The sequence below is a fragment of the Cherax quadricarinatus genome, chromosome 78 (assembly GCF_038502225.1).
Source record: "Cherax quadricarinatus isolate ZL_2023a chromosome 78, ASM3850222v1, whole genome shotgun sequence".
Lineage (NCBI taxonomy): Eukaryota > Metazoa > Arthropoda > Malacostraca > Decapoda > Parastacidae > Cherax > Cherax quadricarinatus.
In genome coordinates this window covers 15,968,432-15,985,196 of record NC_091369.1, presented here as the reverse complement: position 1 = coordinate 15,985,196, position 16,765 = coordinate 15,968,432, and the positions used below count along the sequence as shown (strand labels likewise).

Genomic DNA, 16,765 nt, shown 5'->3' with positions numbered 1-16,765 from the left:
ATAAATCGTCAACATGTAGGGGTACATGAACTCTCATGAATTCAGGAAGCAGTTGCCTGAGTGCTGGTGAAGAGATTTTGACCGAAGGATTTGGAACTACCCTTCCCTTCCTAAGACAAGAATAGTAAAAATAATAATAATAACAATGATAATAGTAATAAATGATCTCCATAACCCACTTATTTCATGCTATTTGAATAGCATGAAATAAGTGAGTTATGGAGATGATTGAAGCGTCATAAAGAAGTGAAAATATGAGAAAATACGGACATGGGAGCAAGGAAGCATAGACAGAAGCGGAGAATAGAGAATCTAGCACTGGAGCAGTGAAAATGACACAGGAACAGAGAAGCAGACTCATGAAGAGAAAAAAATAGACTCAGAAACAGAGAAACAGACGCAGCAAGAGACCAACATACTTGGGGAACAGAGGAACAAACGCAAGGACCAGAAAAAATCAGACGCAGAAACAGACCAACATACTTGGGGAACAGAGAAACAAACGCAAGGATCAGAAAAAAATCAGACGCAGAAACATACGAACATACTTGGGGAAGAGAGACGCAGACGCTAGAATCAAAGAAACGATGGGAACAGACAGAGACACAAGCCGAGGTGACGGAGGGACAGTAAAACTAAGGTGAGAGCAAGGAAACTGATATGAAATATGAACCAGGTGAAGGGTCATGACAAAGATGTGAAGTGTAACGTATAGTCAGTGATGTGAGCCATGAAATAAGTTTTAGGAGCTATGACACAGATGATGAGGTGTCATGAAACAGGTGTTTGAGGTATCATAAAAGCTGTGAGGTTTTAATAAAAGAGGAATGAGGTGCCGTTAAGGTGGTGTAACCCGTCTTGAAATTTGTGTCATGCATAGAAAATGGTCTAGGCGCATAAATAACTTAAGGATGAACTCTCAAGGGGCATAAAATTCTTGAGGATGGTCGTCAATGGCTGCATGAAAGGAGAGAGCTCACTAGAGGATGTCAGCATACTGACTGAAGGGCTGAACCCACCAAAGGAAGTCAACAAACCGCTTTAGAAGGGGAACTCACTAGGGTATGTCAACGAACTCTCCGGTGTTGTTGAAGGCCCAACGGTACGCGGTGACGGGAGGATCGGCTTCTACTCGGCACGTCACTGTCGTCTTCTCATGCCGCCCGACTCCATAAACGTCAGTCTGCTCCACTCGACACACAGGTGAGTCTGGAAAATCACACCAGATGCAGTCGTTGTTACCAGTGTCATAGCTGTGCATACCTCTCTTATATCCCCTTAAAAGTTCACACATCCAGCAAGTAAATATGTTCATTTAGGCACAGGTACACGTTAGTACAATTATATAATTATCAGTGTTAATTTCCTAGGATAACTACCCCAAAAACAAGTCAAAAAGTTACTTATTGTCAGTGTTGGTTTCAAGAGAACGCTTCATAACATGGCAACATTTAACGGGTTATTTGTGTATCTTTCCAGTCACGGTATTGTGCCTTTTTGTTATTTATTAACTAGATAAAGATGTGAATTTTTTATCTATTGATCCTACCCTGTTTATAAAACATCATACGAAAACTTCAATAGAGAGATCTAACTTATGCCCAATTTCCTTTGCTTTCGATACGGAGATTAAATTTCTAGGTTTCTTTCTAGGAGAGGAAGGGCATAAAATACAAACACGATAGAAACAGAAACAAAAGGGAGTTCTGACATACGTTTTGATTCGGGGTCTCATTACACTGCATTTGAGTCTCTGTTTCAAAGTCTTTTTTATGGAATAGATACCATTAATCACTGTTTAAACTAAATTCAAATAACATATTGTCACCTCGAATAATTCTGGTTACAATTCTTTAAGATGTTTACTATATAAATTTCTTGAATAAAAACATTCACACTGTTTAAAATCGTTACAACAGAGTTATCCATAAAATTAATTATATTTTAACTTTGCTAATTATTTTAACATTGAGAGGTATTTCCGATATTAAGTAACAGTTATACCACCTCTGTGGTTAAATATAATTTAGCAGTTTAATCGTTCGAACGTCAATGATAGATATTTTTAGAAATGTTCAAACTAGAAAAAAATGTGACGTAAATAACAGTGACATACGTCAGGAAATAAACCATCTAAACCTTATTTTCCAGACATTAGATTACAGTTCCAGACTAAAATTTATATACTGTACGAAAATTATATTAAAATTTCAACAAGTAAACACAGTATATTAGAATTCAGAATTTCATATTGCTTGCATATTAGACAGCTCAAACCTGTGTGTGTGTGTGTGTGTGTGTGTGTGTGTGTGTATGTATGTGTGTGTGTGTGTGTTATTATATCATTGTCGACGATTAAAGATTAACTATCAATCTGTAAAAAGTCTCTTGAAAAAGCTTTGTTTTAAAGGGAGTTCGTCCCAATCGGGTTTATTTAGTACTATATATATATATATATATACTCCTTCTTCAGAGTACTTCCCACCTCTAGGACTCAAGTCCGGTTAACCGGCTTCTCCGAATCCATTCATAAATGTTACCTTGTTCACACTTAGAATTGCCTTCAGGAATTTCAGCACAGAATCACGCAACTTAGTGAGACACAGGTGAGAATACTCAGCACCAGCTAGGACTCCACAATCAGCTAAGCATGTTCAAAAGTACGAGACGAGTTACAAAGCAATGAGGGATATTTTACGAGGAGTGGCTAAAGAAATCATATCTGACGTCCCTGTAGGACAAGAAGACATGATTACAATCAATAAATTACTCGGAGAAACTGATTGGGCTGTAATGGCAGACTTTTGCTTAATAATACAAGGCCTACAAACAAGAGACCAAAGAACGTAATTAAAAACACACTTGAATGACTGGGATCTTAGGCGGTACTTTTTCATTCTCAAGGTAGCAGGAAAGTTGAATGATCCTGTGGTGGAAATAGTGAAGTCGAACGCCAAACAAAGTTTAAAGGGAAGACTTGATATGGTTAAGAGGCCACTGGGCCAGAATCCAGGTCTCGACCCCCGGTGAGTACAGATCGGCGAACACATCACACACATATAGACACAAGCGCACAAACACATAGAAACATGTACATACACACACACACACACACACACACACACACACACACACACACACACACATTAAACATATATGACAGTGTAAACATTTTACTGTAACATACACACACACACACACACACACACACACACACACACACACACACACACACACACACACATACACACACACACACACACACACACACACACACACACACACACACACACACACACACACACACACACACACACACACATAACAGCTACCTGTGTTGCGACTGTTGCAACTTGAACCTTACATCAACTATCTCTGTTAATTACCATTATTTACCTTGAATAGCTGGCCAAATATGTTAGCAGTGCCTTACTACCTTGCAACTGCAGTAATAACTTACCTCAATGTGTTGCTCATCTCTGAGAAATTTGTTAGTACACACATTAATTATTATGATATATGCATATCTTGTGTTAAGAATCTTCTAGACAAAGTTTTGCTTAGGATTAAATGAAAGGTTTTTGTTTTTTTTTAGAGTTAAAACAGGGCATCTCATCATCTGACGTGATATTAGGGGGCGGGGGTACAAGTAAGCCAGCGAAAGGCCTCAGTCACAAAATTAAAACTCCCACTAAGTGGATCTTCTTATGAGTAAGACCCGTGTCATAGTCCGGTCGAATTAGGAGAGATAGCGGAAATTATTCATAAAAAAAGATGAATATTACCACATATTTTCCTGAAGCTCATAAGTGTTTCCTTCCGTACTGGTGCAACGACCCCCTTTTTTTCACGGTAAATACTTCCCTGAATATTTTACGTTACACTTGTTTTTCCTTGTTATTTGCAAAATGGTGCTTCTGGCCATAAACGTTTATATCGTGAGAAAATTTGGAAAATAAATTGTGAACAAGATTGCATCTATGCATATTTGCCGCATATGCTATGGTTTTTGTATAAGCCAAAGCAAATATTGATGGAGAATTTGAGTATACTGCCGGGTTTCTAGTTATGTTTATTTTTTATGTTAATATATCATAAGTGAAAGGAATAACGATGAAGTTATATAGCTTGATATTCTCTGTTTTGGAAAGTGAGATTTATATTTTTAAAATATAATATTCTTTATTCATACACATATAAACTGCGTACCTGGAAGGTGTTTCGGGGATCAACGCCCCCGCCGGTCGGTCCCTGACCAATCCTCGCTGTGGATCAGCGCCTCAGTCAACGGTTTTTAGCTGACTGGTTTCCTGAGTGAGCCTAATCCTCTCAGTTCCTATTTATCTTAGGATTAAAAATTAGTATTCTCCTCATCTGTTATGCCAAAGTTGTGGGATCCTCCTGTGTGCCAGAATTTAAACATTGGCAATTTTTTTGACACAAAAGAACTGACTAAATGAACTTTTGCTCAACCACACGGCTTCCCACAACTTAATTTGCAGCCACAAGAGAAAAAACTTTCAAAATCTCTGGTGGAGCGGGTGCCTCAGTTGTATAGACAGGTGAGAAAGAATTTTGATGTCTTTTGCAGCACCACAACTCAGGCTGCAGTGTTTCCTCGCCACGTCTGAATTTAGTTATAAACACAATAAGACTGTTGTTAGAAGCCTTGAAGAGGTGGCAGGAAGACTTGATAAGAACTGTGACGGTTTTAGTGGTTGGCTGTTCTGTTAAAAGATACAAATGTACGATGATTGCCATTTGTTGCACTGGCTGATTTACATGAAACGAGGATGAGTCTTTTACAGTTGCTGCAACTTCATCACGAGCTGACTAAGGATTGTTGAATATCAACAGTCTCTTGAACAACATTTGCTTTGTTGAGGAAACAGTCGCATACACATTTCCAAATCCATAGAGTGGATGTGGCATCGCTTCTACTGAACACATTATCACACAAAATTAATTCCTTAATGTTACTGACAATGGTGGAATATTTCAGGTCTAAATAACTATACACTCGTTCTTCTTCATGTAAAAATATAAGATCTCTGTTTTCTGGAATAAGAGCAATAAGCATAGTAAGAAGATCCACATCCTGTCCAACAACTGACTCGTTTGTTTCACATTTGCTGATTGCACTTTGAATAATTAATACATCAGCATTATCTCTGGCAACCTGTGTTTCACTACCATCATAATGGAATTTTTGTTTCAATTGAATAACTACAAAGTCCTTGTTCTTCAGATTACTTAAGAACTTTTTTTGAGGCACACTTAGAGGAGTATTTTCATCAAATAATATTATAGATTAAATGAGCCTCTAAGGTCGTTATTAATGCTCATTGCCTTTTATACTAATCTAATTTGTCGAATATCCATAAAAGGTTACTGTTATATCTTTACCATAATGCTTTCTTATGGACAGTGCTTTTGAAGTCATACATCAATCTTCTGAGCATCGTTTTCACCCTTTGCTGTCTGCGAAACTCTCAGTTTCTATAACAGTTTCTGGTTTGAACTCAGCACATCTCGTCTACTTTCTGGCATACATGGTGTGTTACCGGTGAATGGAAGACCCATTTATTTAGGACACTGTGTGAAACCTCTTCCGTGAGTGACACCTCCAATATTCTTCCTGTTCTTTATTAACATTTGCTTGACAGTCACGTCAGACTATGCAGCACATCAGTACTTTTCTGAACGTCGAATTGTGAGGCATTCATTTGATGAATTGAGACACTTATGCAATATATGGGAATCTTTATTGAAGAAACGTTTCGCCACACAGTGACTGATGAAGCCACTGTGTGGCGAAACGTTTCTTCAGTAAAGATTCCTATATGTTGCATAAATGTCTCAATTCTTCAACTTGTCGGTTTTCAAAGCCATTCATCACATTCATTTGATCTTTGAAATTCATTGTCTGCCATTTTGGAGATAGAGCTGGCAGGATTTGGCATAGAGAACATGTCCACTTGCATAAAACAATGGATAACATAGTCGAATGCATTCTAGATGAATATTCCAATTTCCCATGTGCTCTGTCTCAATGAATGCAGTGCTACAATCAAAGGATCAAAGTACTGCAACCATAAAATATAAAAAAGTAGAATCCCGTGACTGTGACAGCTCCATTATCCAGCATTAGAAGTAACCCTTGGATACGTCAGCTGTCCTCCTAAATATATCAGTACCTGACATCTTTGTTAAAACACCTACTGGTACACTTGGCAGCAATGCTCCATCTGCCGACCCGAGCCAAGTTTTACTCCACTAGAGGTTGCTGTAGCCAACAGTCAGCTGTCTGACACAGTTCCCGAACTCAGGTCCAAGCACGAGCCGCAAAGTATTTGGTAGGGCAGGAAGAGGCATGGAGCGGAGGGGAGGAGGCGCAGATGGGCGATGTTACCCACTGTTGTCGTTTATCTTAGCCATTATTGTCGTTTCTTAGCCATTATTGTCGTTATGGAACAGAGTGTGGAAAAGGACGTGGAAGAGGAAGTGTGAAGAAGAAGTGGAAGACAAAGTGGTAGCCACCCACAGCCATGTCAACTCCCACCAGGTACACAATCATTAGGCTCACCAGCAGTAGAGTATAGAGAGAAATTAGCTGCTAAATTAGCAGCAAAACACAAGAGGTGCAGGAAATAGGAGACCACCCTCAGAGGCACCTAGGCAATTCACCCGCTGTCACCAGAGGGGACACACCACTGACAACTACCCGCGAGGTATCAGGTGCAATTACTGCCACAAGACAGGGCATCAAGAACACCACCGTCATAAAAAAAGGGAAACCTGAAAGACAGGAACTCCAATTCTTTTGAGATTTTTTATGGAACAAGCCAACAGGATCTCAGAACTGGTGAACAGGCTTACATGTCACTCACCCGGCTCAGCAGGTGGTTTTGTGCCCTATACAAAAGCACGAAGCTATGTCCCAGTGTCTACCCCCGTGTCCCATCTGTTTCAAGGGGAAGCACCTTACACATTTATATATTCAAACTAAACACAATCATGAGGAGCCAGTCTACCATAGTCATAGTCAAGGAGGTGTTGGCGTATGCTTTTCTAAAAGTGAATATGCCCAACTCACTGATATTGCCCTTCCAAGTCAAATGAAAATTATGTTCTACAGGCTATGTGTAAAACATAGTAACTCTACTAGCGTTTGAAATGTACAGACATCAGTGGCAGTTAGCAGATTCTCATAGTGACTTTCTGATGGGAAGTGTTGATTCTCTTCTGATTCGCATAAATGTCAACTTATAATTGTTAGTGACTTCAACCAACATCTTATACAAAGGGATTTTGGTGAATTCCTTGTGTGTCTGACATGAAAAACATTGTTGATTTCTCTGCTCCCATCTCTGTCTCCTCCTTGACCTAGTAGTGAGTGATTTATCTGAAACATAGTCACTTACCAACACCTTGGCTATATTTGATCTTCTGACCTCAACATTGTATTTACGAGACTTAAGCTTTCAACAGAAGGAGGTGAAGAATCTACACTCAAAACCTGGCTGTGGGAAAGGGGAAACTGGCCAACCCTTTGCTCGGAGCTTGCAGCCACCGATTAAAATGCCATTTTCCAAAATGAGTTGATAACCAAGTGAATGCCTTCACTGAACATGTCCTTAGTCTCCAATACAAATACATCCTTCATCGGCAATACGTGACGAAGCCTTCAGATCAGCCTTCATACGACTTTCGTTGTCGAGAGGCCGCTGCTGCTAAGTACAAGGCATGGAGAAGATATAAGAAACATTCCACTATCTATAATTGGAACCTGCGTAGACAAGCCTGTCAGCAAGATCCTGCATTTTCCAGCAGGATCTTGCTCCATGCCACACATCCAGAAAAAATCTGACATTCTACGAAGAGAGTGGGCTAAATGTTCTGTGAAGCTAATTTCTGCTGTTGTTAAGATCTGGTACCACGATGAAGAACTTGCCAATATGTGTTCAGCATTGGTTGAGTCCATGCCTAAGCGTGTAGCAATACTTATAAAAGCAAAGGGTAATCATACATCTTTTTAAAACGATTATCTATCATATCTTTGCCGTGTATTTTTCAAATAAACATTAATTATTCAAATAAATGTCTTATTTCATCACTGTCCCATTAAATATGTACATTATTTAAACATCATTCAAAGAAAAATCTAATGCATGACGGCCAAAATTGAGGTTAAAAAAAAAGATAATTTAAATTTATCCCTATTTAAAAAAAAACTTATGGAGATATTTACTATTGTTTAATATTCAAGGATAAAGCTAAACCCGTAAGTGTTATAATATGACCTGAAGAATGGGATGGGTGAGGGTAATCCAGATTGATTCAAGAATAGAATAGCTGCATTTCCTTTGGCCAAGATCCCTTCATTATCATAAAGGCACCTCTGCCTTCTCCCCATACGATAGTTTAAGAGAAGAAAATCAAACTACACCGAAGCTTGATGGCTGACTGACAGCCGCCGCGACTCACACTTGACAGAGAGGAGTATGGCAGAGGAGGTGTTGGAACCCTGGGTGTTGGTGGCTGCACACGCGTAGCTTCCAGCCTGCTTCCTTGTTACCTTCTGCAGCACCAGCGACCGACCCACCACCATTACCCCGGCACTCACGTTCTGCTGCAGCTCCTCACCCTGTGAACCCACAACACCAACAAGGACAGTCAGTGAGTTGTCTGAAAAAATCTATGTATATGGAGATTGCGTTTGTGTTCAATATTAAATCATAGTTTCATTGTGTACACCGTTATAAGAACATAAGAACGAAGGAACACTGCAGAAGGCCTACTGGCCCATGCGAGGCAGGTCCAAGTCTCCTACCGGCTTAAGCCAATGCACCCAACCTAGTCAGGTCAGGTCACACTGACTTAAGGGAGGAACACGGCAACCGACCTGGTAGCACAAACTATCAGGTCCAAGGTAAGACACATATGCAACAGTTAGGTTGCATATGTGTCTTACCTAACAACCTGTCGGTATTTTATACCATTTTATTATTCTATCAGGTCCAACTCACACCCACCCACATCCACTCATGTATTTATCCAACCCACCTTTAAAGCTACACAACGTTCTGGCCTCTATAACGGTACTCGGGAGTTTGTTCCACTCATCCACAACTCTATTACCAAACCAGTACTTTCCTATATCCTTCCTGAATCTGAATTTTTCCAACTTAAAACCATTGCTGCGAGTCCTGTCTAGGCTAGATATTTTCAGCACACTATTTACATCCCCTTTATTTATTCCTGTCTTCCATTTATACACCTCAATCATATCCCCCCTAATTCTACGTCTTTCTAGATGATTTTATTTCCCAGATACATTCCATCACAGTGAATATTTTTTGTATATAAGACTGTGTTAACCGTCAGGCTTATTTGGGATATTTTAGCAGTACAATGAGGATGTGGTCAAGTATTGTGTATGAGTTCAGTAAACACTAGAGCTTCAAAAATATTTCTCTACATCAGATCTACGGATACTGTAAATGAGAAATTACCATATACAAGGGTTGGGTGGTCCAGTGGTTTAAAGCGTCATGTGGTTCTCGCTTACCATGAGGCAGGCCAGTACAACATGGGTTCGAATCCTTGGCTAGCGCAGTGTTGTTATTGATCAATATCACTTGTTCGTGGTAGGGGAAGTGGAATATTCAAACGGCTTCAGGAAGAAATCCAAATATTCTTCCTTGAAGCCTTTTTATCCACTTCTCCGAGGCTATGGGTCCCACAATTTACACCAGAGGTGGACCCCATCCTATATATATATATATATATATATATATATATATATATATATATATATATATATATATATATATATGCCGTGCCGTGCCGTGCCGAATAGATAAAACTTGAGAAAATTTATGAATGCAATAATTTCGCAAAAATCATTCTGAACCTTACGAAAAAAATATATTTCATTGTGTTTGTATATTATTAAATTATTCTAAACTTATCTAAAATATATTTAGTTGGTTTAGGCTACATTATATTACGCTTGTTATAATAAGATTAGGTAAGTTTTCTAAGGTTCTTTTGGTACAAAATTATTAATGTGAACAAGATAAACCGAAGGTGCTGGGCCCAAATAACAACTCTCCATGGGTCCTGAGAGAGGGAGCAGAGACACTGTGTGCCGCTAACAACAATGTTAAGCTAATCTATCGAAACAGGACGACTGCCAGAGGTGTGAAAGACAGCAAATGTTGTCCCAATTTTAAAGAAAGGAGACAGACAGTCAGTATTAAACTACATAGCAGTGTCAGTGATATGTATAGTATGTAAAATCATGGATGAGATTATCAGGAATAGAGTGGTGTAGCACCTAAAAAGGAACTGGCTCATACATGACAACCAATATGGCATCTAGAAAGGAAAATCCTGCGTCACGAACTTTCTGGAATTCTTCGACAAGGTAACAGAAGTAAGACAAGAGAGAGAGAGAGAGAGAGAGAGAGAGAGAGAGAGAGAGAGAGAGAGAGAGAGAGAGAGAGAGAGAGAGGTAGAATACATTTTCTTGGACTGTACGAAGGTCTTCGACACAGTACCGCACAAGAGACTGGTCAATAACAGGAAAAGCATTCAATGGAACAGGGAATACCTGACAGGAAGGAAACAACGAGTGATGGTACGTGATGAGGTGTCAGAGTGGGCGCTGGTGCCGGTGGGGTTCTTCTTGGGTCACTCCAAGAGTCAGGTGCTGTTTATTTTGTAGATTCAAAAGCATCCCTGTTTGCAGACAACGTGAAACTAATGAGGAGGATACAAGCTGACTAGGATCAGGAAAGACTACTAAAAGATCTGAACAGGCTGCAAGCCTGGTCCGACAAATGGATCCTGGAGTTTAACCCCACCAGGTGCAAAGTCATCAATCTTCGGGAAGGACACAGACTCGAGGGTCAAAGGCTGCAAACCTCACTCGTGGAAAAGGATCACTGAACATCATACTCATCGCATCCCCTGAGGCGCACATCAATCGAATAACTGCTGCAAAATATGGGCTTCTGGCAATCCTAAGAACAAAGGATTCAGGAGTTCTCTTCTACATTCATCAATGTCTAGGTGAAAACAGTATGTCTAACTAAAACATAGTAAACAAACAACGGAAGAGGTTTAACCTTACCAACTGTAGTAGAAACTTCTACCTAGGAAACAGTCTGTGGAAGACGCTCACACAGTAGAAAAAAGTAAATACAGTACAGATGGAACAGACCAAGTAGTCTTATGTCATGGAGGAGGAATATTATGTGGAGAAAGTACTCTAGCGGGTGTGTTAGGAGGAGCACATGCACTCCCGCTCAGGCACCGGCTTATACATAGTCGCTGCTGCTCAACGACTAGCTTGTAGGGTAACAAAAGCGATGCGATCCAATGTCTGACCAGAGGTCCGGTAAGATGGGGAAGGAAGGAAGTGGCCTATCCACTCTGGGCAAATTGTGCAGGTGTACTGTAGGTGTCGATGTCGATGTGTGAGGATTGCAGTGATCAGTGGTGGGCAGCTGATGAGGAGAGTGAGGTTGTACTGCAGAAGGTAGGCAGATGGCAGGAAGGACCGAGATGGCAGCTAAATTAGGGCCAAGGCTTATATGTCAGGAAGAGCATAAGCACTCCAATTTAGAGCCCAGCTTGTAAATAGAGCTTCCTGCTCAGCGACTAGATTGTGGAAGCAGAGGCTAGGGCGTCAGCAAGTACACACAGGCTCCTGTTCAGTGTTTTGCATAGTGTACACAAATAACCCGCACATAGGAGACAGGAGCTTACGACGGCGTTTCGGTCCAACTTGGACCATTTACAAAGTCACATTAACAAAAAGGAGAGAAGGAGGGAGTATATATAGGCCAGTAGACAGGGACGGGACAAGGGAGGTACAGGAAAGGAAGAGAGGTAGCGGTTAAGGTAGTAGTAGTAGTAGTAGAAGTAGTAGTGGAGCTAGGGGCCCACAAAGGGTAGAAACAAGAACACAGAGGGGGGGGGATAATAATGGACCAAACAACCAAGGCAGAAGAAAGAAAACCCAAAGGAGAAAGAAGAAAGAGGAAAGGGGAAGAGGGAGAAGGGGAAAAATGAATCAGGTCAAGTCATGGGTGTGCTGAAGTTTGGAGCATTTTACATTGTAATGTGAAAGGAAGGAATCTGCAGAGACAAAACCAGGACTAAGAATCAAGCAAGGAAAGTTGTGTATAAGGGAGGATTCAACCAGACGGTGATTGTGAAAGTCCGAGGTAGGGTAGACAGTTTTAGCAGAAGACCAGTCAATAGGATGACTGTGACCTCTGAGATGACAGAAAAGAACATTGTTTTTGTCGGCAAGCCTAACACTACTTTTGTGCTCCCTGAGTCTGTCAGAAAGAGAACGGCCAGTTTCTCCAAAGTACTGAAGAGGACAAGAGGAACAAGACATAGAGTAGATACCAAGAGCATCTATAGAGGGAGGAGAGGTATGAACTAGGGTGGTGTGAAGAGCGTTAGTCTGGCGAAAATAAAGTTTGATGTCTAAGGAACGGAGAGGTTAGGTTAGGTTAGGTAAGGTTCGTCAGGAAACAGGACAAGTGTTGCCTGACGCGGGTCTTAGTCAGGTGGTGACCTGCCGTTAGAGCTTTTGGTCATCTGACCGAAGCCATTAGTAAGACTGGAAATATAGTGAAGGCAGAGAGAAGGGAGAGAAGAAAGTCCGTTTAGCACGTGAGAAGGCAGAGTCTGTGAAATGGGAAGGGTAGCCAAGACGGGAAAATGAATTACTATGAGTAGAAATTTCTGATTCAAAGAACTGAGGATCATAAATGCCGAGAGCACGGAGAAAGAGAGGGAAATAACACTTTCCTTGACAGAGGAAGCATGATATGAAAAGTAGTGAATGCACATGTTACTGTGCATAGGCTTGTGGTACACGGAAAAAGCAAAATCTGTATCTGAGCGGTGGACATGAACATCAAGGAAAGGAAGCAAGGAATTAGAGTGCCATTCAGTTTTAAACTTAATGGAAGGGGCAAGATTATTAAGAGCATCAAGAAATGGTTGGAAGTGACTAGAGCCATGAGGCCAAAGAACAAAGATATCATCTACATAGCGGAGCCAGAATGAAGGGCGCACATCAGTAGTAGGAAGAACAGGAGACAGAGGAGAGCCCATAGCGACACCGAAGGTTTGAGAATAATATTTCTCTTGGAAGAAAAGGGAATTTGAGTCCAAACAAAGGCGGATAAGATCAAGAAAGACATCAGTAGGTATAAGGAGATGAAGTAACCTTTCATTGGCATTCTCTTTGAGAAAATCAAGAACATCATCAAGAGGGACGTTAGTGAAGAGGAACTCAACGTTAAGACTAAGCATCTTACAGGTCGGGAGAGAGCGAACACGTTCGATGAAGTCTTGAGGGTGACGGAGGTGGGCAGGAGAAAAAGTATCAAGAAAGAAGTGAGGATTTTGGCCAGCCAAGAAGCAAGAGAATAAAAGACAGAACCTCCAGAGGATATGATGGTCCAAGTCGGACCGAAACGTCGTCGTAATCTCTTCTTTCCTATATGCGGGTTATTTGTGTATTGTTCTAGTCACGGTATTGTGTCTTTTTGCCATTTTTGTTTAGTGTATCAGGAGACCAAAGGTCTTAACTCCACCACAACAAACCATCTTCAGAACCAGAGTGTGAATTGTAACTAAAACACCTCCAGCAAATGAAAAGAGGATCAGAAAAGATGTGTAAATTGGCAGATGTTATTGTACAAGGCCAAGTGAGGCCGCCAACACCCATGAGAGTGTGAGCCAACTGGCGGCTCTTCTACACTTCCCCACGAGCTGAACGCTGGTCACTAGAGACCAGGGCTGAAGGCGTACCTCGGGCAACGCCGCGAACTGTTAGACACTTACATACAGCTCTTGCTTCCCAAATAATTTCTACATCATACTAAATAATTAAGTGACAAAAGAAATCACAGGGATATTAGGAAATATTTTTTTAGCCATACAGTGGACGGGAAGAGGAACGACAAAGACAGCAGAGTGGTAGAGGGAGGATCAATACATAGTTTTCAGAATAAGTATGATATGGATTGAGTAATCAAGATCGAATCCAGTGGTGGCCAAAAGAGAGACGGGACCAGGAGTTAAGAATCAACCTTTAAAACTACAAACAGATGAGTTCAAATAGGTAAGGCGAGTACACCCTCAAAAAACAAGTGTCTAGTGACAAATGCCTTTGACAATCGGTAACTTAATAACACACAGACAAACATACACATGTTGGTGCCGCTGGTGAGTGCTGGCAGAGAGGCTGTGATGTTAGCGAGAGGGTGACTGGTGTTGAAGGGAGAGAAGGAAACTGGTGTTGGAGAAGGCAGAGAAGGGAACTGGTATTGGAGAAGGGAGAGAAGGGAACTGGTACTGGAGAAGGGAGAGAAGGGAACTGGTGTTGGAGAAAGGAGAGAAGGGAACTGGTGTTGGAGAGGGGAGAGAAGGGAACTGGTATTGGAGAAGGGAGGGGAGTGGTGAGAGGGAAGGGGGAAGGAGGAAAATGTGTTAAAGAAGGAAGAGAGGGGAAGTGGTGAGAGAGAAGAGGAGAGAAGGAACAGGTGCTGGGGGAAAACGAGGCGAGGATGTGGTGATGGGGAGATGAAGAACGAAATTAGTGATGTGAGTGGAATGGGGTGGAGAAGGGAAATAGCAATTTGGAAGTGAAAAAGGGAATGTGGTGAAAGGGAAAGAGTGTAAGTGGAGATGGCAAGACAGAGAGAGAAACAGAGAGAGAGAGAGGTGAAGGCAAGGGGAGGTGATTAATGGAGGTGGAAGGTGGATAGGAAAGGGTAGAAAAAAGAAGGAAAAATTACGAGGGGGAGAAGGGTAGAAATGATGAGAGGGAGTCGAGAGAGGATGTAGTGAGTGAGTATCAGAAACGGTGATAGGAAGAGAAAGTAAGGGTAAGTGGTGAGTGGGAGTGAGAAAGAGAGGGTAAATGGTGGTAGGGAGGAAGACAGGAGTAGGGATGGGAAGGGAAGTGGTTAATAAAGAGAGAGAGAGAGAGAGATAGAGAGAGAGAGAGAGAGAGAGAGAGAGAGAGAGAGAGAGAGAGAGAGAGAGAGAGAGAGAGAGAGAGAGAGAGAGAGAGAGAGAACGTGGATAGGGGGTGAGAGGTGAGTGGAAGAGGTGAATTGGTAACTGAAAGAAGGGGATGGGTGTGAGAAGAGAAGTTACATTGAGGAGTGAGAAAGTGGAAGTAGTGATGACGAGGAAATATAAAGAAAACAGGGAATAGCACTGGACAGACGAAAACTGGTAATGGGGAGAGGGGAAAGTGGTAGTAAGAAGAGAGGAGAAGACAAGTTAGTGGATAGGGAGAGGTGAGAAGAGTGACAGGGGTGACGAAGAGAGGGAAGAGGAAAAGTTGAGAAAGTGAAAGAGAAAGGAAAACCACAGACGTAAATATAATAAGCAATACCTTCATATATTACTTCCTGTTTTATCCATCTTCAGGAAATTCTCATTTCTCGATAATATTATCTAATAATTTCTACAGTTAAATCTCCACTCACAATAATTTTATTCAAAGTATTTCCGCATATTAACTATTTTCACAGGTATCAAAATAAAAAATATTAATTTAATAACTATTACTTACCATATATTCTTATAAAATTACCTTAATATTAATAATATTTCTCCACTGGAACGCAATATATCAACCAGGAATTTCTTTGCACAAAATAATTCGAATTTTATTTCTACTAAGCCTTCACAATTTTGACCTCAATTTTTTAAATATTTGTCTGCATAATTTTGAAGCAACAATACAAAAATATTGATAAATTATGCAACGAGATGTGTATATCTAAGAATTTTTATCTATACTGTAGGGAATAAAATTTAATTAATAGTAGAGTAGAGGTGAAACTCCGCCATAACAAACAATTTCCACAGTCCCTTGACCTGACTAACTAATTACATGTTCCTGGGCACACACACACACACACGGGGCCAGGAGCTGAGTCTCGACCCCTGCAACCACAATTAGGTGAGTACACACACACACAGGAGGGATAGGGGGACATGATAACGATATAAAAAGTACTGCAAGGAAATGATATGGAGGATAGGGACAGGACGTTTCAGAAATGGCACACACTGGAGGATGGGGCGACACTGGAGGACAGGAGGGTTAGGGGAGACATTATAACAACATACAAAATACTGCGAGGAATAGATAAGCGGGACAGAGACAGGATGTTCCAGAGAGGGGACACAGCAACAAGGGGCCACAATTGGAGGTTGAAGACTCAGATGAGTCACAGAGATGTTAGGAAATATTTCTTCATTCACAGAGTGGTGAGGAAGTGGAATGATTTGGAGAATGAAGAGGTTGAGTCTGGATCCATACATAGCTTTAGAAGAGGTATCATAAAGCTCATGGAACAGAGAGTGGGCCAAGTAGTGACCAGTAAAGAGGCGGGGCCAGGAGCTGTGGCTCTACCCCTGCAACCACAATCAGGGGAGTACACACACGAGCTATTATGTGAACAACTCGATGGGGGCAGATAACATCTCTCTATGGGTCCTGAGAGAGGGATCAGAGGCGCTCTGTGTACCACTAACGACAATCTTCAGCACATCTATCGAAACAGGGCAACTACACGAGATGTAGAAAACAGCAAATGTAATCCCAGTTTTTAAGAAAGGAGTCAGGCACGTAGCTTTAAACTACCGACCAGTGTCACTGACATGCATGGTATGCAAAGTCATGGAGAAGATTATCAAGAGATGA

General features: G+C 41.1%; 1 protein-coding gene across 2 annotated transcripts in view; it reads right to left on the bottom strand.

Moving 5' to 3' along the window:
- The window catches only part of LOC128701633 (nephrin), a 625,789-nt gene that overhangs the window by 129,663 nt on the left and 479,361 nt on the right, over positions 1-16,765 (bottom strand). For both annotated transcript variants that reach the window (XM_070101737.1, XM_070101739.1), the window contains exons 9-10: positions 8,488-8,647; positions 1,059-1,209 (exon numbers count right to left, since the gene is read on the bottom strand). In XM_070101737.1, the coding sequence (XP_069957838.1) occupies positions 1,059-1,209; positions 8,488-8,647 (311 nt within the window). The remainder of the gene's footprint in view (positions 1-1,058; positions 1,210-8,487; positions 8,648-16,765) is intronic.